The 23233-nt window shown below is 35.4% G+C and overlaps 2 protein-coding genes and 1 pseudogene across 2 annotated transcripts; all 3 read left to right on the top strand.

Annotated features, from left to right (window-relative positions):
• Positions 1-1495: 1495 nt before the first annotated feature.
• Positions 1496-5104, top strand: LOC147519163 (eukaryotic translation initiation factor 4B3-like; the record flags this gene model as incomplete). The annotated part of the gene is made up of 2 exons (XM_086590846.1): positions 1496-2445; positions 4755-5104. Coding segments are annotated over 2 exons (1017 nt in total), but the record flags the coding sequence as incomplete, so codon positions are not given.
• A 1938-nt stretch (positions 5105-7042) lies between these two features.
• On the top strand, positions 7043-8148 carry LOC147519162 (uncharacterized). Its single transcript, XM_086594075.1, has 2 exons — positions 7043-7278; positions 7730-8148. The coding sequence occupies exons 1-2, from the start codon at positions 7125-7127 to the stop codon at positions 8146-8148; spliced, it is 573 nt and encodes a 190-aa protein (XP_086450201.1). The 5' UTR covers positions 7043-7124.
• Positions 8149-17848: 9700 nt separating this feature from the next.
• LOC147519161 (vacuolar protein sorting-associated protein 2 homolog 2-like) lies at positions 17849-22896 on the top strand (annotated as a pseudogene).
• Positions 22897-23233: the final 337 nt, after the last annotated feature.

The following is a 23233-nucleotide window of genomic DNA, read 5'->3' as shown; positions in this document are numbered from 1 at the left end:
TTTTTGTGGTTGCTGACCCACTTATTATGTATATCTTCTAAGGAAGACAAAATAGCTAATGCAATGTTAAGTAGTGTTGTGAAGAACTTTTCTCATTCTTGTTCAAAAAGTTGTTATATATGCTCCTTTTCTCCTTGTTCAAAAAGCGGTTGATTTCCAGTCCTCTTTCACTTCTAGTGGTTGCTGTTTGACGATATAGTAATCTTTTTACAAATTTGGACCCCCAAGGCTTCTTATATTCATTTCATCTACCAGACTACCACTAGTACACCATTGTTAAATTTGGGAGCCAAAGTAAGTTAAAATCTAGCAATCATTGGGATGGCTAGTTTCATTGTCTCATTTAAAAAAATAGGACAATGAAACTTATTATATAACACTAAGGACTGTGCCTACGGCTATGAGACCTCGACGCGTCTTCGGCGCTATTCGACAACTCATCATGCCTTTGATGCAAGGCCAGCCCAATTGCTTATTATCTATAAGCCCAAATCAATTGAGGCAACTAATTGTACAGTACCATATCAACTTTGGAGACCCAACAGTTTATAAGTCCAACCGCAATTGTTGACTTTTAACTGATTTTTAGATAGATCTTATAATATTGATTGCACTTAATAAAAATATAAAATTGCATAAATCCTCCAAACATTTGGATATGCCAAGTCATATTTTGATGATAATGATTATCTATCTCCACACTTTTCTATTTTGTTAGATAGAAGATAGAAAATGTAATTTGTTACCGCACAATCTCTCCCGTCTCAAAAAGAATTTGGCAATATAAAAAAATTGTGTTGATGCGTGTTATAGGAGTGACACTGTTTGGAGGACAGAATTGGTGAGGTGTAGCAATGAAATATATAGGAATGTGTTAATGATGCTCTAAAAGAAAAATGAATGATTCATTCCAACCGGGCCAGTGTGAAATAAATGCTTCATTTGGGACATTAATATTTGGCTAATCAAATGACAAAACAACCATCACCTGGTAAAAAAATCAGGTAAACCGAAAAATATCGAAATATAACAGCCAATTCCAATAACAGACAATTTTGACTCGACTTGATATCCACAGTCGGATTGGACTCGAGATGAACAAATTCTAAAATTTGAGGAGTTTCCAAAAATTGCTTTAATACAACGCGAGCCATCAACGAGGCCTACCCTAAAAAAACACAAAACAATATCAAAAGGAAAAAAAAATTGGAGAGAAAAAAAGAGATCGAACGAACGAAGATGGCGACGAGTGTTTCAGCATGGAAGAAACCAGCAGTAGCAGCAGCAGGAACATGGGCTTTAGATTCAGAAGAACACGAAGAAGAATTAATTCAACAACATCACCAAGAAGAATTAATCCAATCACAACCCCTTTCTGATTTCCCTTCCCTTTCTGCAGCAGCAGTTACCAAAACCAAAAAGAAGAAGCCCCAAACGCTTTTTCTCTTGCTGAATTTAATAACGGCAAATCTGTAACTCATGGTTCTTCTAATAAAGGGTTGCTTCTGTTAAAGGGTTAACCCCAGATGAACTTTCAAGGCTCCCAACTGGGCCAAGAGAAAGATCTGCTGAGGAATTAGAACAGCGTGGACGCCTAGGTGGCGGGTTTAAGTCATATGGTTCTGATAGAGTGGGCGGTGGTAGTAGGTATGGTTCGAGTAATGGGGATGATTCGTCACGTTGGGGGAGAGATAGGGGTGAGAGAGGTGGCGAAGGTGGGTTTAGTCGGGAGCGAGAACCTTTACCGCCTTCTAAGGCTGATGAGGTTGATGATTGGGGTGCAATGAAGAAATCGATGGGTGGTGCAACGAGTTTTGATAGGAGAGATAGTAGGGGGAGTGAGAGAGGGGAAAGGGGTGGGGGTGGTGGTGGTGGTGGGTTTTTTTCGGATTCGAGGTCTAGGGCGGATGAAGCTGATAATTGGTTGGCTAAGAAGAGTTTTACGCCTTCACCTGTGGAGCCGAGGAGAGAGAGAAGGGGAGGAGGAGGATTTGAGAGTGGGTATCAGAGGGATATTCCAATTGGGGGTGGTGCGGATGGAGATAGTTGGGGTAAGAAGAGAGGGGAAGAGGTGAGTGAGAGTGTTGGGAGGCCAAGGCTGGTGTTACAGCCGAGGTCTGTTCCGATAAGTAATGGGGAGCAGCAGCAGCAGCAGCGGCCGACATCTGGGTCTGGATCACGACCTGGGTCGGCATCTGGACCGAAGAGTAACCCGTTTGGGGCAGCACGGCCTAGGGAAGAAGTATTGGGAGAGAGAGGTGAGGATTGGAAGAAGATTGATGAACATCTTGAAGAAATGAAAATAAAGGAGATACAGGAAATTAAAGAGGAACCTTCTTTTGGGAAGAAGAGTTTTGGGAGTGGTAATGGGCGAATGAGTTCACCCGAGGATCGGACTGAGAGGAGCTGGAGGAGGACTAGTTCTGTTGAATCTTCCACTCTAAGGTTTGCTGTTCATCAAACTAAAATACCTGATAGACTCTTGTTTTTGCTGTTGGATTATTGCATCAATTCCTATTTGAAAATTTGAAGTTGCTTACATGTGATCATGCATACTTTGGGTTTTTGCATGGGTATCGCTGTTCACTGCCCAAGAGGTTACTTACTAACATAAGGGTTTCATTACTTTTAGCTTTGCTGTTTTATGCATTGTCACTTGTGATGTGATTACAGACTTTTATTGTTTGAAATAGATGTATAGTTTGTTGCTATTAATATCAACTTGAGAGTTATGGTTGTTGTGACTGCACAAGGTGGTTAGGATGCTAGTATAATTTTCTTATTAGTAGACTGATATATGAAGTACTAGATCTTTAGTAATAGGATACTTATCTATGAAGTTATTTCCAATAGGGATTATGACAGATTTGGGATATTTATTCCTAGTATAAGTATAGATTTTGCTAGCAGATCAGTGAAACTGTTAGGGATAACCCTTTGAAATTCAAAAGGTCAGCTAGCTGGTTGATCCCCATTTCTAAGGGTCATTCTAGGCCTTTAGGGTCTCAAACCCTGTCATCTGGTATTAGTGCATTCCATATAAGGTCATTATCTTGTTGATTTATTCTTTTGGGGTTGTGAACAATGATTTTCATAAAAGAATGATGTGCTTATTTTTGCAGTGGCAAGATGTACTAGTATACTACTAGTCTGCTACTGTGCAATATGGTTTCAGTGTCAATCATATCACTATCAAGTATTAACGTGCCTTGGTGTTACTTTAATTATTTGTTCGTATATTCTTCAACTCCATAGCACCAGCAGTTGTATCCTTTTAGTATGTCATCACGGGTAGGTGCTAGACACTATTCTTCCCATGTAGTGCATTTGAAAAAGTTTTCACTAGGCATCTTTGGTGCCTTGATTGCCTCGGCATGACTGGCTTCCAATCCTCCCATCAATACGATGATTTTGTGAAAATAATATTATGGAGTCTCAGAATGTTTGTACACTTATGCAACGAAAGACAAATAGCTTCGGTGTGTCTCAGTGAGATCAGTTTTTCTATTTTGATGATGAGAAAGGGTTGCAAATGGTGAATTTGGTTTTTTGGATGTGGGAGTAAAGTTGTGTTGTAAAACCCATTTGGGGTGGTTATTTGAGTTGTAGATGAGGTTTGTTGAAGAAAATGAGAAACTGGGATTGAGGTTAACGCGCAGTTGATACTGTTATGGTTGGCATTGAGCACCGTATTTTGAAGCATCGTTACAACTTTTTGCCAATGTAATACACTTGCCTTGATGGAAACCATTGTGATAAACCCGGAAAAAGAACTCTTTCACAATAATAGCCTCAGACTGCATGCATTATTACCAGATAATAACGATGCTTGAGATAAATTGGTATTGAGTGTAGCCACTAGCTTAGTTGGTAAAACCTTTGGGTGATGATACCAGAGGTCTGGGGTTGAACCCCGCTACACACAATTGAGTTACTGATCTCTTTAAAACAGGCTTGCCCACACATTTTAAGCCTACCAAAAAAAAAAATTGGTATTGAACCCTAATTTGATCCTATGAGTTTGGGTTAAACCACCGTCCCTACTTCATATAGGCCGCCGTGTTAGACACCGACAAGCGTGCGTGTCAATGTGACTTAGCTTTTTGTGTTACGCCCGTGCAGTCCTAATGATTCAGTTATTTTAACCATACGATCTATACTTGATTATAAAGGTTTGCATTGATGTGCTCACTGCTCACTTTGTTTAGATAGTAGCGATTGTCCTAGAGCAGGCACATTGTATAACAGATAACAAAGGGAATGCTTATTTGAATTATTAGTCTTTTAAAATGAAATGTTTTATACAGTTGAACTTGAAGAAAACACTTTTGAAGTATGAAATTGTCAATCTATGCGTTACTTGAGAGAAAGCTTTTGTTGACTGGATAATTAAATAACTTTGATGAAGAAATTTATTTAGTATGTAAACAAGTGTTCCAGATTTAAAGGAATGAGGTAGAAAACAAGGAGATACTATGAAGAGTTAGTTATCTCTCCTGTAACTATTTGGCTGCATGTAGTGATGTCTGACAAGATTGCATGGTGTTTGGTGTGATTGAGAGCCAAGCAGGCACATCCCTATGGCATACACATCTTTCATGTTTGTGTGCATATATTGCGAAGCGCATGTTTTTCAAGCTGAGATATTGAGAAATAACTTCTTTCCTTTTTCATGTATCTGCGCCCAGTCATTATACTGATTTTGGATTTACACTGATGACCTGTTTCTTTAAATTTTTAATGTTTGGATGTAGTGTGGAGAATGTGGAGCATGCTGAGAATCCTGATAAAGACGATGACAGTGTGGTGAGTGGAAACTAAAGGGAGACACTAAATGAATTCATCCTGGAAATTGGATTTGGAGATGGCTACTAATTTTGATGGGTTTTGTCGGGAAAGTTATTAGACATGTTTTATTTCTCAAAATTTAATTTTATTATTTAGCTTATACACTTTGGTTGTCGAACTTTGGAAGGAGACAGGTTTCTTAGTGTTTTCTCAATTATCTTATTTGTGTTTTTAGTGCCAAAAAGGCCTGTTTGTAACGTTGTTGTGACACCGAATTCTTTAATTATTGTTTTGAACCGTGTTGTGTTGCGTGTGAGAGCTAACTATGTCCCTTGAATTTTGTAAGGAAATCTTGTCTCTGTTGTTCATCGTTTCAGTTGTTTAGCTTGTTCTGTATGAATACATGTATGACTTTATGTTCTAGGATTAATGATGGTGTAGTGGTGTGTGTTTGAATTTTTATTTCTTTCTGGGGTTTGACATTGGACAGGTAGCTCCTTCACCTCTTGATAGGATGCCATTATGTATCAGCTGACCATTGGAAGTCTTCCTATCAAAAAAAAAAATACCATTGGAAGTTTCTGCACCACTTTCTACTCAAAAAATGAAACTTCTGTTATCCAGTAAGTAGTATCTGGATTCTGGAGTCTAGTTGGTTGTTTGTTGTGCGCACGCAAAAACTACAGTATAAGGCACACTAGTTTGAGATTTGTACTCAACCATTGCAGCATGTGCAGTTGTGCGCACATCCTCTCTCAATGGACCAATTACTCTGCAAGAGCAAATGTACAAGTGTGATCGCGTCTTTGACTTTTCCAAGCTAGTTTTTCGTATTACCAATCTGTACTATCTGAGTTACGAGAGAAAAAATGGATTGCGTTCATGAACATTAGGATTATTTCCGTCCAAATTGTAGCTTGTTAATTAGTTTCTATATTATGTGAACTAGCTTCTGCTGACCTTCACTATAACAATGTTGGTTATGATAGTTTTAGCATCGTAGGCATTGCTAGGAGGAGTTGAATCTGAAGGAATTCACCTTGTTATACAAGCCAATACATTTCACTTGCGACATTTCCATTTTCCTTATTGGTGCATTGATAGGACTTCTTCGATGTTATGCATATTATTATGCAGTTACACACTTACACATCGAAATCATGTTTCATTCCAATTACTGAAAAATAAATGCACCAGAAATCCAAGTCGGTGGCACTCATTCAGATTATACCAGCTGTCCGCTATCTATGATGGCTAAATTGAAACTTGGGCCGACCTCGTTTGCTTCGTATAACCCAGGAAATTGTATGTATGGTAGCAACTTGGCATAAAGTGCACAAGTCGGTGGAACTCTATGGTGATAGTCTTCATTCATAGAACCTTCGTATCTCCCATTGTAAATGCCAGTATACCACAATTCCATAAATACCTCACATTGTTAGCACGAGAAAGAAATGAAAATAAGTGTGAAAACACAATAACAATAGTAGGAAAAGAGACGTTGATGAGACACTAAGTCTTTATTCTTCCATTTCGTTCGTAGTTGAATGTTAAAGCTTTGCATTTACTCTCTAGATTCTAGTTCTCTTGCTTTCAATGCTGCTTAATCCCTTCACGCCAATTGCACAACCAAAAGTACTGACCCTAATGGCTATTGAATGAGCGCTCCTATTGAATTACCTTAATTGCTTCTCTTTGGAAATATATATATATATATATATACCCAAAAAAAAAAAAAAAAAAAAAGTGCCACAAGCTCACAAGTTGTCCTCTTAAAATTCCTACACCTAAAATGACGATAATACATTGATGATTGATGTACTTGTGCTTTGCTATATTCTACCAAACACTGAAGTCTTAAGGTAGTCATGGACCTGCCACGCCTTAAACTGTGTCTTGTCCGCTTGATCGTTCAAAATAAACGTTCAAGGTTGCGTACCACACGCCACACTGGTTGTTGAGAATTTATTGGACTAAATTGTACATGGTACAAGGAGCGTTGCGCTTAGATAAAAAACCTCAATAGTTGATGAAGTAACCCTGGTCCCTGTATTAATATGACTACTTTTAAGCTTTATTAAGAGTTTAAGTAGTGCTGTAGTGGTATAATCGTTACTTGTACTACGTGGGGGGGGACATTAATGTCTTCTTTTTCAATTTTTCTATCTACCCCTTCTTAAATATATGCAGTTGAGAGTTGTGTAGAAGTGCCATACATTTCATTTTGAATACTTATTTACTCCTCACTGTCTTCAAAACTGAAGTGCTTGGTTCATTCAGAATTGAACCGCATTGAACATTGTTTTTCTTTCTTCTCTTTCATATCATCCATTTCCATGGACTCTCTCCTAAAAGTACTCATAGCCTCTATTCTTCTTCTCTTGGTGGCATTTGTTGAGGAAACAAGAGGTGATGCAATGGTTAGTGGCACTGTTTTCTGTGACCAATGCAAAGATGGGCAGAGAAGTCTTTTTGACTATCCACTCTCTGGTTAGTCCGAAATAAAACTGAGCACTTAACTCATAGGGTTCAGGTTTTCATTTGCTTATTTTTTATTTCCCTTCATTTTCACAATGAAATAAGCATGGTCTTAACACATTTTAAACACGTTCCACATTGTGAGACATGCTCTGCTACATTATCTTCTAAGGCTTAATGTTTCCAATTTTATGGCGGATCCATGGTGCATCAAATTAATCAGCATTGCATGGATTTGAAGTAAAACAAGTTATATTTTTCATACTAACGACAATGCTAATAGAGTAAAAGTCTACGCTCTTATACGAGGTATTAACTTATGTACAAATGTTTGAACTGTGCAACGCACCGGCTTCAAATGTCTATGCTGTTGTTTTTCGTATAGTTTGCAAATGGCATGGTTTTCTGTGACCCATGCTATAAATCTCAAAGCATCTTCTTCTCTGTTTTTTTCCCCATTCAGGAATGAAAGTTAGAATAACTTGTGATTCGACGGAGAGGGAAGAGACAACTAATTGGTTTGGAAGCTACACAATCAGGTTCGAGGGCAGTCCAGACCTAAGCAGATGCTATGCACAACTATCCGGAAATGGGCAGGGCTTGACAAGTTGTGGGGCGGTGCCAGGCCCAGCCCAGCAACTAAGACTTATGTTCAGGATGTTTGACATGGAAATGTACGCAGTGGACTCATTGCTATCTCAACCAGCTCAGCCCATGTCTTTCTGCCCAAGGTCATCCAATCCACCGCCCAGCCCATATCGAAGAATGCCTACACCGGTTTTTCCACCCAGCCCACCAACAGTTACATTCCCACCGAGCCCACCAAGGGTTACATTTCTCCGAGCCCACCGAGATTTACTTCCCACCTATGCCCTTCTTTGAAGCTTTGAAAACCGGCTTTAAAACATTTAAAAAAATGAAACTACCGTTTTACCTTTCAAAAAACAAAAAATATTTTTAAAAAATGTTAAATTACAACTTTGCCCCTGGGACGTACACCAAAGTCACTGTTACTCGACCCCCACATTTTTTTATATAGTAAAGATACGAGAGAGATAGAGCCACTCCCATTATAGCCACTCCATCTACGTACAAAACCATATCTCATCCTACCAATTGAATTAAGGATTGATATATATTTTGTCGTAGATATGATCTCCCGACTATGAAATATATATATATCAAATTCTATAATATAATGTTTTTTTTTATGGTAGGGCCGTAAGCACCCGTGGAGGCATGGGCACCTTAAATCATTTCATTAAATAATATAATGCTTCTATTATTCCTCAACTATATAAAACTCACTTTATTTAGTTTCCTATTGGAGATAAATCTCTTACTAGCAATGATTAATATGTATGGACACATGGCAATACACTATATATTAGACCCACACTAGATTTTGGACCCGGGCATACTCCCGGGATCTATTAAATATTTTGTGTGCTGAAAAGGCTTTACAAAATGTCTCACACAAATTTTCGAATCAGAATATATTTTTATTGAAAATAAACTGAAATACGTTAATGAGCAGCGATTATGGTGCATAAGTACTTAGAAATTAAGGGATCAAATTGAGATAGCCTCTTCACTTTGTGGTGTAGAATATTAATCCGTAATTTTCAAATAAAATTATCTTAAACTCGATCTAGCTTGTATAATAGTTTTATTAGATTTATAGTGATTTAGCGGTAAATCATCACCGTTCGTCTTACGTACTAATGTGTATAAATCACTAAATTAAAACAGATTGATTATTTCCATATCCTCAAAGAATACACTACTCCCACTTGAAAAGATTTATCACATGAACGTGTCCTACGAACGAGTGCCGTTATATTAAATTATTCTAAAAAATATTAGCAACTATGCATATCTATGAGATATAAAAATTATATTAATTACTCATTTAAATTTCTTGCACCACTCTCTATAAAAAGAAAACGCCAAACCTTGATAAAACTTATTGACTTCTTTTTATTGTTAGGTTTAATAATAGAAGTTTGATTGAAGTTTTGTTAGAATGCACAATGTGGCGAAGATAATATTGAAGCTACTTGAATAGCAAGACATTCCCAATCACAATAAAAGAATTATAATAAACACTACTTAAAATGCTAAACTATATTTGTCGAGACATTTATTCCCCATACATATAATACAAATATGTTTTAGGGTTATTAGTTTAATGCATTTGCATCAAGTTTCTGATTTTCTATTAATTATTCTTTGAGGTTAGTTTAATGTAGTACGTTGCATCCAGTTTTCAATTTCTCATTAATTATTCTTTGAGTTTGAGGTTAGTTCAATGCAGTTGCATCAAGTTTCCGATTTCCCGTTAATTATTATTTGAGGTTAGTTCAGTGCAATTGCATCCACTTTATGATTTCCCATTAGTTATTCATTAAGGTTAATTCAGTACAGTTGCATATAGTTTTCAATGTTTCGTTAATTAGTCTTTGATATTAGTTCATTGCATTTGCATCCAGGTTCCAATCTCTCGTTAATTACTCTTTGAGGTTAGTTCAATACATCTGCATCTAGTTTCTGATTTCCCGCTAATTGTATTTTTAGGTTAATTCAATAGTTTATAATTTCTATACAGTTTGCATACATGTAAGAGTCTAATTTTATAAGCTCACTTTCGTTTTGGGTTCCTAATTACTCGTAATTACTCATGTGAGAAGGCTAAAAAAGTGGACATTTATTCTTTGAGGTCAGTGCGATGCAGTTACATCCGACTTCTGATTTCTAATTATCTATTTTTTGAAGTTATTTCAATGCATTTGCATCCAATTTTAGATTTCATGTTAGTTAATCTCTGATTTTAGTTTAATGCAGTTGCATCCAGTTGTTGGTTTTCCGTTAATTATTCTTTGAGGTTAGTTCAATGCAGTTGCATTCAATTTCCGATTTTATGTTAATTGTTCTTTGAGTTTAGTTCAATGCATTTGCATAAAGTTTCCGATTTCCCGTTAATTATTTTTTGAGATTAGTTCAATGCAGTTACATCAAATTTATAATTTCCCGTTAATTATTCATTCAGGTTAGTTCAGTGCAGTTTCATCCATTTTTCAATATTTCGTTAATTAGTCTTTGAGATTAGTTCATTGCATTTGGATCCAGTTTTCGATTTTCCGTTAATAACTCTTTAAGGTTAGTTCAATACATCTGCATCTAGTTTCTGATTATTTATACTTTGAGGTTAGTTCGATGCAATTATATATGGTTTCTGATTTCCTGTTAACTATTCTTTGAGGTTATTTCAATGCATTTGCATTAAGTTTCCAATTTCCCACCAATTATTCTATGAGGTTAGTTCAATGCAGTTGGATTCGGTTTTTGATTTTTTGTTAATTATTTTTTGAGTTAAGTTCAATGCATTTGCATCAAGTTTCCGATTTCACATTAATTATTACTTGAGGTTTGTTTGATGTATTTGCATACCGTTTCCAATTTTCCGTTAAATATTTTTCAAGGATTTGCATCCAATTTCTAATTTCCCATTAGTTATTCTCTGTCGTTAGTTTAATGCAATTTGCATAAATTAAAGTTTCTGATTTCCCGTTAATTACTCTTTGAGCTCAGTTATGTATTTGAATCCAGTTTTCGATTTTCTTATAATTATTCAATGTGGTGTGTAATACCAACTTCTACTGATCCATCTGTAGTGTCTTTACAAACATGATATAAAAAGTAAATTATGCTTAATTTATTATGTGAGATCATCGAAGATTATCCAGTTCCTGATTTTTCGTTAATTATTCTTTAAATTATGCATGACTCACTATGTGGAATCTTCAAAGATGATCTACGAACGGGTTTTGTTATATTAATTATTCTGAAAAATATTTGCAAATATGCATAACTATTATATATTAATATTATATCTAGGTTACATTGACACGGGTAGGTGTGTCCATATCGGACACGGATACGAATTGTCGGACACGGCAAAATATCAAAATTTTAGGTAAATTACATACATTATGTGTTCGATATATGTCCGACACGGACACGTGGATACGTATCCGACACAGATTTTTTTCAAAATATGGCGTGTCCATATAACCTAGTATTATATTAATCACTCAACCAAATTTCTTATAACGTGAAAATCTCACTTTCCATTAAAAAAAAAAAAAAAACTCGCCTTTGATAAAACCCTTCAACTTCATTCTATTGTTTAAGAATAGAAGTTTGATCAAAGTTTTGTGAGATTGCCTAATAAGGCAAAGTTCATATATATTGAAGCTACTTGAATAGCAAGGAGTTCTCAATCATACGGAAAGAGATAAGATAAACATCATTTTAAATGCAAAACTATACTTATTGAGACATTCCCACAACATATAACCCAACTATGGTTTGAGGTTAGTTCAATGCATTTGCATCTAGTTTATGATTTTCTGTTATTTATATTTTGATGTTAGTTCAATGCAGTTGCATCAAATTTCCAATTCTCGTTATTTATTTTTTGATATCAGTTAATTGCAGTTGCATCCAGTTTCTAATTTCTCGATAATTATTCTTTTCGGTTAGTTCAATACATTTGCATCCAATTTCCAATTTCCTATTAATTGTTCTTTGAGGTCAGTTCAATGCATTTGCATCCAATTTCTGATTTACCGTTAATTATTCTATGAGATTAGTTTAATGCATTTGCATCTAGTTTCCGATTTTTAGTTAATTATTGTTTGAGGTTAGTTCAATGAGTTTGTATCTATTTTCCGATTTCTCGTTAATTATTTCTTGAGGTTTTGCATCCAGTTTATTTTTTGAGATTAGTTCAGTGCAATTGCATCCGGTTTCCGATTTTCCATTAATTATTTTTTAAGATTAGTTCCATGCATTTGCATTATGTTTCTAATTTCTAATTAATTTTTCTTTGAGGTTAGTTCAATACAGTTGCATTTAGTTTCCGATTTCCCGTTAATTTAATCTTTGAGGGTTAGCTCAATGCATTTGCATCTAGTTTCCGATTTTCCGACAATTATTGTTTGATGTTAGTTTGACGTATTTGCATCCAAGTTTTGATTTCCCGTTAATTATTCTTTGAGATTAGTTTAATGCAGTTGTATCCATACTTCGATTTTCTATTAATTACTTTTTAATATTAGTTTAATGCTTATATTTGCATCCAGTTTCCGATTTACCGTTAAATATTATTTGAGGTTAGTTCGATACATTTGCATCCAGTTTTCGGTTCCCCATTAATTGTTTTTTGGCGTTAGTTTCATTCAGTATTATATATATTTTAAAATATTTGTCATTTTGTTTTGCCATTATTTATTTTTTTCATTTTCTATTATATATTTTGTGATGTTATTTTTTGTATAATTGTTTTTAACTATGTTTAGAGGCCGTGTTAAGGATATATTCGAAATAAGTGGGTGCTTTATCATAGACACTAAAATAAGTGAGTATTTGCATCCAATTTCCGATTTACCGTTAAATATTATTTGAGGTTAGTTCGATGCATTTGCATCAAGTTTTCGGTTCCCCATTAATTGTTTTTTTACGTTAGTTTCATTCACTATTATATATATTTTAAAATATTTGTCATTATTGTTTTGCCGTTATTTTTTTTTTTTCATTTTCTATTATATATTTTGTGATGTTATTTTTTGTATAATTGTTTTTAACTATGTTTTGAGGTCATGTTAAGGATATATTCGAAATAAGTGGGTGCTTTATCATAGACACTAAAATAAGTGAGTATTTGCATCCAGTTTCTTATTTACCGTTAAATATTATTTGAGGTTAGTTCGATGCATTTGCATCAAGTTTTCGGTTCCCCATTAATTGTTTTTTTACGTTAGTTTCATTCACTATTATATATATTTTAAAATATTTGTCATTATTGTTTTGCCGTTATTTTATTTTTTTCATTTTCTATTATATATTTTGTGATGTTATTTTTTGTATAATTGTTTTTAACTATGTTTTGAGGCCGTGTTAAAGATATATTCGAAATAAGTAGGTGCTTTATCATAGACGCTAAAATTGTATAATTTGTAATAGGGAATTAGTTTATACAAATCACCTATTTTTTAGCAATTTTTTTATTTGATCAAATATATAAGAATTGGAATACTAAAAGTGTTTTATTTGTAATAGGAAATTACCTTATACAAATCACCTATTTTTTAGCAATTTTTTTTTTATCTGATCAAATATATAAGAATTGGAAATATGCTCAAACTCTCAAAATTAAGAATTAGAAATACACTCAAACTCTCCAAAGAAGAGTTCCATGCACGTGGGATTGTACGCTATTAGAAAATATTATCTTTCATATTAGAGTGCCACATAGGATAGAGAAAAGGCTTGTGCTCATATTAGAATGTCACATAGGAGAGAGAAAATCATCCTTTAAAGGTCTCTGGTATATAGATAGTAGATGCCCACATACAAAACTCCCCACATACTAAATTTTTAGTGACTATAAGTGATGAGCCCGGCTATCCCAAGGATATCCTCATAAGGACGTCCTATTGAGGCCATTAGATCTACTCGTATCCCGAGAGTAATAGGGAAACATAAACAATTCAATAACCGACCAAAAAAAGATAGTAAAGTGACAAAATAATACATGCTTTTGTGCTTGTCTTCTTTCCAATTCCACATTTCCACCTGTTGACTTCTCTATCTAATTCTCTTTATCCCCTAAACGGCACCGAGTTTTCATGACTCCATCTGATTTCTCCCATTGTTGAGAAATATTGATCAAAGTGTTTTCTATGTTAATGTGAAAATTTCTTCTTTTGTTTCAGTAAAGCTTAAAAATGACTTATTTTCTCAAAAATGTCTAAAGAAAATTAGTTACTTCAAATTTTCATTTTTTTTATTTTGTATTTCTCTTGCTATGACCTAATCTAAACTCAGGTTATAATGGTATGAATTTGCAATAATGTTTTGCATGAGATGCAAATTCAATTTGGTTTTTCCTCTAAATTTTTTTTGGGTAGTTTTTTGCAGTAAATAATTTGACTATGAGAAACAAATAATGAAAATGTCGAAAACATATTATTAATAGTACTTTTGGGTGGAGGAGGAGTTTTGGGGGCGAGAACAACAAACTTTGTTTCTACAGTCCATACTTTTGTTTTTTCATTTTTCTAGTCAAATATAAAAGTCTGTGATGTCATTTTTGCCCTCGGGATACGAGTAGATCTAATGGCCCTAATAGGACGTTCTTATGAGGATATCCCTGGGATAGCTAGGCTAATAAGTGATTGATAGACTCTGTTTTGTTAGATGACCCGTCCTGAGTTGACTCTTGATATGAGATATTACTCGAGACTTTGAAGTCTTGGAACGTATAAGAGGTTATTAGGAATTTTGGAGTTCAGACTATTCAAACTTGACAATTCGTTAAAGTGATATACTGATATCAAGAGGAAGGGAATGAGAATTGAAAGGTGAATCATTAGATGTCACGTCCTATTATCAAGTATCAACCTCACGTCCAATTTTTCCAAGTCTACTGGAATTTGCAATTGTGTTTATGTCAATCATTAGCACGATAATGAGTCATAATTAGATAGCCCACTTAGCCCGGCCCATTATAGACCCTCTACTTTTTTTGGTAACTGGCCCATTATAGACCTACTCTCCTCACCCAAAAACTAAAAGACATATTTTCCCCCGAGTTACATCCACTAGCTGCCTTTTGTTCCGTTTTTAAGCATCAGCTGAAGCAAATAATACACCACTTAGGGAGTTGAAGTTGGGAATGGTAATGTATATATATATATATTTTTATCAAATTCCATAATATAATGCTTCTATTATTCCTCAACTATATGACATCAAGTAAAATTGTAAGTATAATTTTGTGGACGGCTATAACTATGCATGTATATTAAACCAACTTTTGTTACTAGTGCCACACTGCCACTTAGAGAGATTTTAGTTTAACACACGTATAACTCCGGCTAAAGAAATTTTGAGTCCATGGCTCCCTATCCCTTTAAAAGTAAATTTAAAGTCAGATTTTACTCTTATCATTAATTTCCTATTTATATATATAAAAGGATTCTACTTATCTATCTTCTATTTTACTTTCTATATATATAGAGATAGAAGTAGAATCCTATATATACATAGAAAAAATAATGATGAGTAAAAATATGTTGACTTTAGATCTGTTTTGTTGATTTTATCTCTACTTTATTGACTTTAACACTACTTTTAAAGGGATAGGGAGTCATTGGACTCAGCCTAAGACATGTAATTCGGTCTTAACGTTTTGGGCTGTGATAGTCTGGCTCAGATATGTAATTCCGAAAGTTTTGGCATTGAATGTTGAAGAAAATACAATTGCACTCATTGATGATTTAGTATTTTAAACAAAAGAAATGAAAAAAAAAATACAAAGATGACATAAACATAAAAGCTTGAATATATTCAAACTACATTGCATACAATTTGCGAAAGTTGTGAAATAGATTAAATTTGATTTAAGTGTTTGGATTGGCTTTAATAATGAAATTAGTAGAGGAATCAATTAAATTCGATTGCAATAAATAATTGATAAATATATTTATATCTGTGCGCTAAAAAAACCTTTAACACCAAACAGAAATCAATTTTAGGCCCTTTCAACGGGCTATGAAAAGCCCCTCGCAAACGTGGCCCAAAAGCTTCGGAGGTTTTGTCATAGCAGCAGGTAGCCAGAACTCAAATTGCCACTCTCAAAGTTTGAAACCAGAATGAGAGGATGGCTTGTGAGCAACGTAAATACTCGTGTAAGACAGCAAGTGAAACGCTAGAATGGATGAATGCAATTATCCATTTCCTTAAACCTCATAAACCTTTAATGGACTCTCACGTCGTTAATATCTTCAAGGTATGTACATTTCTTTTTCTATAGCTTATACACTCACATGTATTAATATCTCCACTTCTCTAACTTCTCTTTCATTCTACTTTACAGGATAGGCTTTGGGAATCAATTGATAAAGAATGGATGGATTGCCTTCTTTTTGCAGATGTTACCTGATTTACATATGACTACGGTTAATGGGGTTCTTGCACAGGGCATGAATCTGAAGAAAAACATGAAGTAGGCCATTTTATTGTTATTGAGAGTATGCTTATTATGACTCATTACTCTGAGGTACCAATAAAGTAGAATAGTAGACTGAATTCCCTTTAACTCTAAGGACGCACTTAGCAATTTTTTACTTTTATAGTCAATCCTAGAATCATCTAGTCCTGCATACTGGTTCACCAACTACAATGGTTTCTTAGATACCCTATTTTATAATTAAGAATAAAATTCCATTGGGATCTTTGGGTCAACTATTAAGGATTAAGACCCTTTCTATTCCAACTAACTGGCTGGTATGGGAAACAAATTAATACGTTACTTATTTACATTAAGTTGAGTGTTTATCACTGTGCAAAACAAATTGCTGCACCAAATTAGCCTCATCCAGTGTATTTCCTTCGCATTGGATTTTGGTGCAAGTAGGATATAATGCTCTTACTTCAGTGTTTGTTGGTTATTCCCTTGACATATATATACTAGTGCACTTTGAAGTCTAAAATGTTGGTTTCTCTTATTAACTCAGGACATTTTTGGACTGTGAAGAGATTAAAGCAGTGATAAGCATTGGTTGTTGTTACAACTTTTACTATTCGATGAAGGGTTTGAGAATGTCAGTTCTCAAAGGGGTTTTCCAATGAGTTGTGCTGATTTGGCTGGATTTTCATTGGGGAAAAGTGCACGCGATCTTGCTTGTCAGGTAACATTGACATGTAAGTTTCTTTGGTTGGCTGTAACATTGACATGTAAATCTTGCACCTGAAAGGGCTTAAGGTGCGAATCAGTTATTGTCTCACAAAAACATATGAGGAAACATGATACCAATTGGAAATCAACCAACCATAAAAGGTATGATTGCTTGTTTAAAAATACCGTATTTGTCTAAAGAAAACGCAAACCATTTTAGAGTAGTCAGAATTCTGAGGTATCACCTTAGTCATTCTTCCTCAATAATCAAGGGGATTCATCATGGCACAAATTTCACATCTGAGCATTGCATTGCAGTACATAAAACCCTAACAAATGATATCTGGTTTCAAAGGGAAAAACCAAGCAGGAGACACTAAATTTCAAGACTCTGCCCCTTGAGCAGAGGGGAGCAAGTAAAGCAAAGGAAAATATGAATTACCCATTCATGAATAATCAGAAATACGTAATGAGAAAATATCCTTTTCATCAATAATCAGAAATATGTGACATAAATATCTGAGTTGCTTTCCACAAATAAACAATCTTAACTATCTGAAGTTCTGTAATTAACAACATAAAATTTGCAATCAGTTACAAGTGTAATTTAGCTTGGAATTTCACCAGTGACACAGATACGAAGCTAATGAATAGCTCTATGAATGAAGTGTGGTATATTGCTCAGAATGTAGATAGACGAATGTGTTTTAATGCCAATCTTGTATTTGTACTTCACTTTATTTATTTAACTGTTTCATTTTTCTGTCAAGGTATGAGCTCGGTTAAGCCAGCCTGCTAACACTAAGCTCTCCACCAACAAAACTGTGAGAAGAATTCATGTCAGGGGAGGCAATGTTAAGTGGAGGGCTCTCAGATTGGACACTGGAAACTTCTCATGGGGCAGTGAGGGCTGTCACTAGGAAGACCCGTCTTCTTGATGTGGTTTACAATGCCTCTAACAATGAGCTTGTTAGGACTCAAACTTTGGTGAAGAGCCATCATTCAAGTAGGCAGCTGCACCATTTAGGCAGTGGTATCTTCAGCACTACGGGATAGAAATTGGCAGGAAGAAGAAATCAGCTGCCAAGAAGGAAGGTGCTGAGGTATAGTTTTTATCCTAGTTATTATGATGTCGTGGATTTTTGCTGATGACTATTTATACTGGATGACTACACCCTTAATACTTGGAAGATTACTTGTATTTGTAGTCACTGTTTTCTGTTCTTCTTGGCTTGTGGGTATCTAGTGATAACGTTTTACCTAGGGAGATTGATTTCATACTAGAACATCTATTTGTATAGTTCGTAGAACAGCTGTATTATACTTCAGGAATGTCTTGTATTTTCTAGTCTTGAAATGTAGCTGTCGAATCTTTGCAGTACTTCTGTTTGAAATTTAGCAATGTCTGATCTTTTGTCAACTTGTGCATGCAATCTAGTTTTTCTCAGAATCTTTTTGGGGCAAATAATCAGTAGAGAAATGATGAGTGTTTGAGGAGTTGTCGATTTTTTTGTCTGATTTTATAAAATATTTTCAAATTGCAAGTGATAGATGTTTTGGAATGTATTCCAGAAAATGAGCTCAGTGGGAAAAAGTCTTTTGACCGTTGTCTGTATTAAAGGTCCGATGAGTGGGATTTTTATGAGAGGGTTCAGTTAAACAGTTAGGGTTAGGCTGTGTTTTTGAAAGATGCTATTTGTATATCCGCCTCCTCTCTTGCTCCAACCTGCGTCTCATTCATTTGTCTCAATATGAGCACAGCCAAATCCCTTTTAGCGTTGCTTTTTATGTACCAGATTTATATGCGATGATCTCAATACTAGTTGTTAAACTAAGTAGTTGTGAAACCTAACAAGAGATGTTGCACCGTAATCTATCACATTTCTACAGAGTACTTCATAAAAACCACAAAAAAACAGGTCTCTGTTGTGACAAGGGACTCTGAAGGCAACATTGCACGCGATCTTGCTTGTCAGGTAACATTGACATGTAAGTTCCTTTGGTTGGCTGTAACATTGACATGTAAATCTTGCACCTGAAAGGGCTTAAGGTGCGAATCAGTTGTTGTCTCACAAAAACATATGAGGCAACATGATACCAATTGGTAATCAACCATAGAAGGTATGATTATCCTTCAGTCCTGGTGATGATATCCTTCTAACTAACTTGTAATAAGTAGATTAGTAGTTAAGGAAATAAATAGATGGATATGGCCAAAACCAAAACAATCAACTAGTGTTAGGGCTTGTGAATTGTGATGATGATGACAGTTGGTAATATTCTTGACAGTTGAACGTGACATTGTTCAACGCCACAATTGTTGTCAAAAGAAATTGACATTGTATTTTATTTTCTTTGTTAGAGTGCGGAGAGATGGAGACTTCTAAACAAAGTATAGATTTAGAAGAATCACACGTGAATGCGAGTAATGTGACTTGTAGTTAGTTTCAGATACTAGTATCAAATTGAGACTCAGTCCAACCTGGCTCAATTTGGAGTCAATTTTTGGTTGATTGTTGAGTAACCTACTGTAAATCTCATCCTATGTTTCGGATTGAATCCCGTATAATAGCCTACACGTTCTTAACCCTATATATGCTCTTCAGAAAGATGCAATTTGCGGATTTTTAAATCAGTTCAAGTCGGGATCAGTTTGGGCATGTGTTAATTTCATTGTGATCACGAGACCTAATTTGGGACCCTAGGTTACGTATGGTGACTGAATGTCCTACTGAATTAACCCTATGAATAATGCAGGCTGCCACTAGAATATTGGCTCGTCAACTTGTTCGACCACGTCGTCCAGATTACTAATTTGCAAGGGAGCCGTGCACAGATTAGAAGTAGCAACTCACACTCAGTCCGGACCTTGTTACTTGACTTAAAACTATATGAAACTCTGCTGGTTTCTACGCCTCTAAATGCTGGTGTTTGTGGCGGGCAATGTATGCTAGTACTACAATTTCTACCGGAATGAAAAGTACTACAAAAGCAATGGTAGCCATGAATAAAGTATGTGTTCTTGGTGGTAGTGGCAGTGGTAGTTGAGATTGAAATCTCAATTGAACTACATATCTCAGTTTCTCAATTGTTTGAGTTTGTCTTTATGTTGCATATTTATCAATTTTATGTCTTGGCTTGTTTCAAAGAAATGGCACCTGCAAAGCAAGCAAGAGTCATTAAAGAATTTCAGGAGTCGTCACAAATGGACATGATGTAAGAAGATCCTCCTTTCCTGTCATGCACCATTTAAATGCTTCTAAGTCATGTATCATGTGGTTGTCCAAGTATTCCTTACATGAAACGGACGCTTTTTACATATTATAAAATGTTCCAAAAGCGAGTCAAGAATTGGCAAATCACCGACAATGTTCAAAAATGTTCAAAAGATAAAAAGCTTTTATTGAGTTGTTTATATCTAGCCATAGCTTTGTTGAGCCACTTGGGGTTTCCACGAAATTTATGGCATTTAGTGCGTCTGTCATGAAGATTTGGGCATAATTTTCTGATCTTAATTGTTGTTGATGTCCCGAGAAAGCCGTTCCATAGTACTACCGTAGGATTTATTGGTGTCAAGCCATCCGTGAAATCTTATAGGAGTTTGGGATTTACGAGGATACTACTAAAATGTTGCCTTGTTATCGGGTTTGTTAAGAAGTCATTGCATTGCTCTTTATTTATGATTTTTTTTTGCAGATTGAGATGCTATCAGAATCAATTGATGAAACTTTGGACAAAGATGAGGCGGAGGAGGAAACATAAGAGCTCACCAACCAGGTTAGAAAATACCTAAGTAATCAGTCTTTTCAATATACTACAGTTACATTTAACAGAATACAACTGTTATCTTTATGTGGATTTGCATGTTTTGTCTGTCGGTGCTTGACGAGATTGGTGTAGATATTGCTTCACAGGTTGGTCTTTCGATTGTTGATGACGTCTCTTGCAGGATTTGGCCATATTTGAATATTCCTAACTCATCGGGTATAATTAATGCGGTTATCTTCAGCTCCTAAAGGTCGGATATCATCCAAGAAAGTTGAAAATGTTGTCCCGGCAAGGTAAGTTTCATCAAGCCATATATTTAACACCAACCGGGACTTATTAACAATTGGAAAGTGCATCGCTCTAGTCTCTTCCAGTTAAGTATTTGGGATTGCCTTCCCTCATTGAGAAAGTCACCGGAAGAATCACAAACTGGAAGAGTAATCATTTGTGTCATGCTGGCAGACTACAGCTCATCCAGCCCATCTTGCCATCTTTCCACTCTTATATGCGCAGATTAAAAGTAAATTTTTTTGGACTATGGATATTCCTTCTAATTGTTCTTGGTCTTGGAGATCTATTCTCAATCATAGAAAGTATGCTCAGAGATTCACAAGATACATTATAGCTAAAGGGTGTCAAACTTACATTTGACATGACATTTGGTGTGATGATTCACTATTGCACACGAACTCTGCAGCAAGAACTCTTATCAATCTCCCTGATGATGCAAGAATTTTTGAGTTAGTTGATCAAGGGAGATGGAATGACACCATCCGCAATCTACCTGAAGGACCTCTTAAGAACTCAATCTTGAGTACTGACATCTTTAATGAGCTCTCTGAAGATCAGATTATTTGGACTCCAACTACCTCAGGTGATTTCTCCTCTAAGTCCGCTTATGATGGTTTTAGAAGAACAAAGGCTAAGGTGCCTTGGTATAGTCTAGTGTGGGGAAAATTAGTACTACCAAAGTTCTCCTTCAATGCATGGCAACTCTTTTCTGGGAGTCTCCCTACCCAAGACAAGTTAGTCTACAAAAAGGTGCTGCCATCATCTTCTTGTTGTTTTTGCCAAGGTCATAAAGAAAACTCCAAATACCTTTTCTTTGATTGCCTGTATTCTAAAGAAGTGTGGACTCGAGTTAAACTTCTATTGGTCTCAATGCAAATGTCTCTCACTCTAATAGAGAATGGTGTGATATTATGAACCTTTGTAGAGAAAACTCACCACCAGCAGAAATTTATAAGGTCTTTGTATGTGCAACTATTGGTTACATCTGGAAAGAAAGGAATACCAGGAGGTTCAATGGTGTATCTATGGTGGCTAAGGATGTAAGCCTTCTTCTCATGTATGGGATGAAGCACTATATTGAAGTAAAGGTGGAAGGCATAAAGGATTTGATGGCTATCAGAATTCTAGCAGATAGAATTGGGTTAAAGTTTATATATAAGCAGAAACAAGTCACCCAATGTAACTGGATACCCCCTCCCCTATGAATGCTGAAAGAGTTGGTTATGGAGGGATAGGAAGAGATGCATAAGGAAATGTGGTGTTTGCTTTCTCTGGAGGTGGCTCTATTAAATCTGTGTTATACCAGGAAATAAAAGCAATTCATATAGGTTTGTCTATAAGCCTATCTATGAATATAACAAAGGTGGTAGTCAATTCTGACTTGTTGAGAGCAATCCAAATCATGAAAGGTATTGAAGCTGCACCCTGGAATTGCTGGAACCTTGTCATGGCTATAAAAAGATACGCTACCAACATGGAAGTGATTTCTTTTGTGCATGTATTAAGAGAAGTGAATAGAGCTACTGATTTTTTGGCGAAGGTATCAATAGATTGTAATGAGGAACATATATCTTTCTGTCCTCCCCTATGTAAATTGTAAAACCCTCTCTGAGTTAGTAGAGGAAGATGTAACTAGGCTTTACTTGAGAATCTAATATAGGTGGAGGTCTGTCTAACCTCAGCAACATTTCTAAAAAAAAAGAGTAGCATCTACTATCATGACGTTGTTATATAATCATCATATTCTTTTTATTTTAATTGATTGTGGAACATGCAGGTCTGGTTCTACTGATGTTGAAGATCTTGAGAAGAGGTTATTGGCTTAAGCCCGGGCATCGATCTGAACCATCAAGTATATCAGTACAAGACGCCACATTTATGTAAAGTAAGTAGGAAATGAAGTGAGTGCATGAAGATGTCTATCGCTTATTAGCTTTCACTACATACATTTATGTTATGTTTCTCTGTAAAATTTGAAGTGAACTGGGTGCATGCCATAACCATTTATAGCAGTTGAAGTGAACTGAAGTAAATTTTCTTTTCTTCGTGTGATGAATAGTAGTAGAAGTAGCAACATTAATTAGAAAGAAAATGAGCTGAAGTAATCACCGCGTTGATCACTCCTTCAACCTTCAGCTCTTTTGGTGTAATTATGTAGGTTGT

The sequence above is a fragment of the Coptis chinensis genome, chromosome 2, assembly GCF_015680905.1.
Source record: "Coptis chinensis isolate HL-2020 chromosome 2, ASM1568090v1, whole genome shotgun sequence".
NCBI lineage: Eukaryota > Viridiplantae > Streptophyta > Magnoliopsida > Ranunculales > Ranunculaceae > Coptis > Coptis chinensis.
This window is presented reverse-complemented; position numbering and strand designations above follow the sequence as displayed.

Bases quoted from the DNA above. Each gene is read 5' to 3' on its own strand.
- LOC147519162 (XM_086594075.1), top strand. From the start codon at position 7,125: ATGGACTCTCTCCTAAAAGTACTCATAGCCTCTATTCTTCTTCTCTTG. The intron at 7,279-7,729 runs GTTAGTCCGAAA...TTCCCCATTCAG, and splicing joins TTTTGACTATCCACTCTCTG to GAATGAAAGTTAGAATAACT.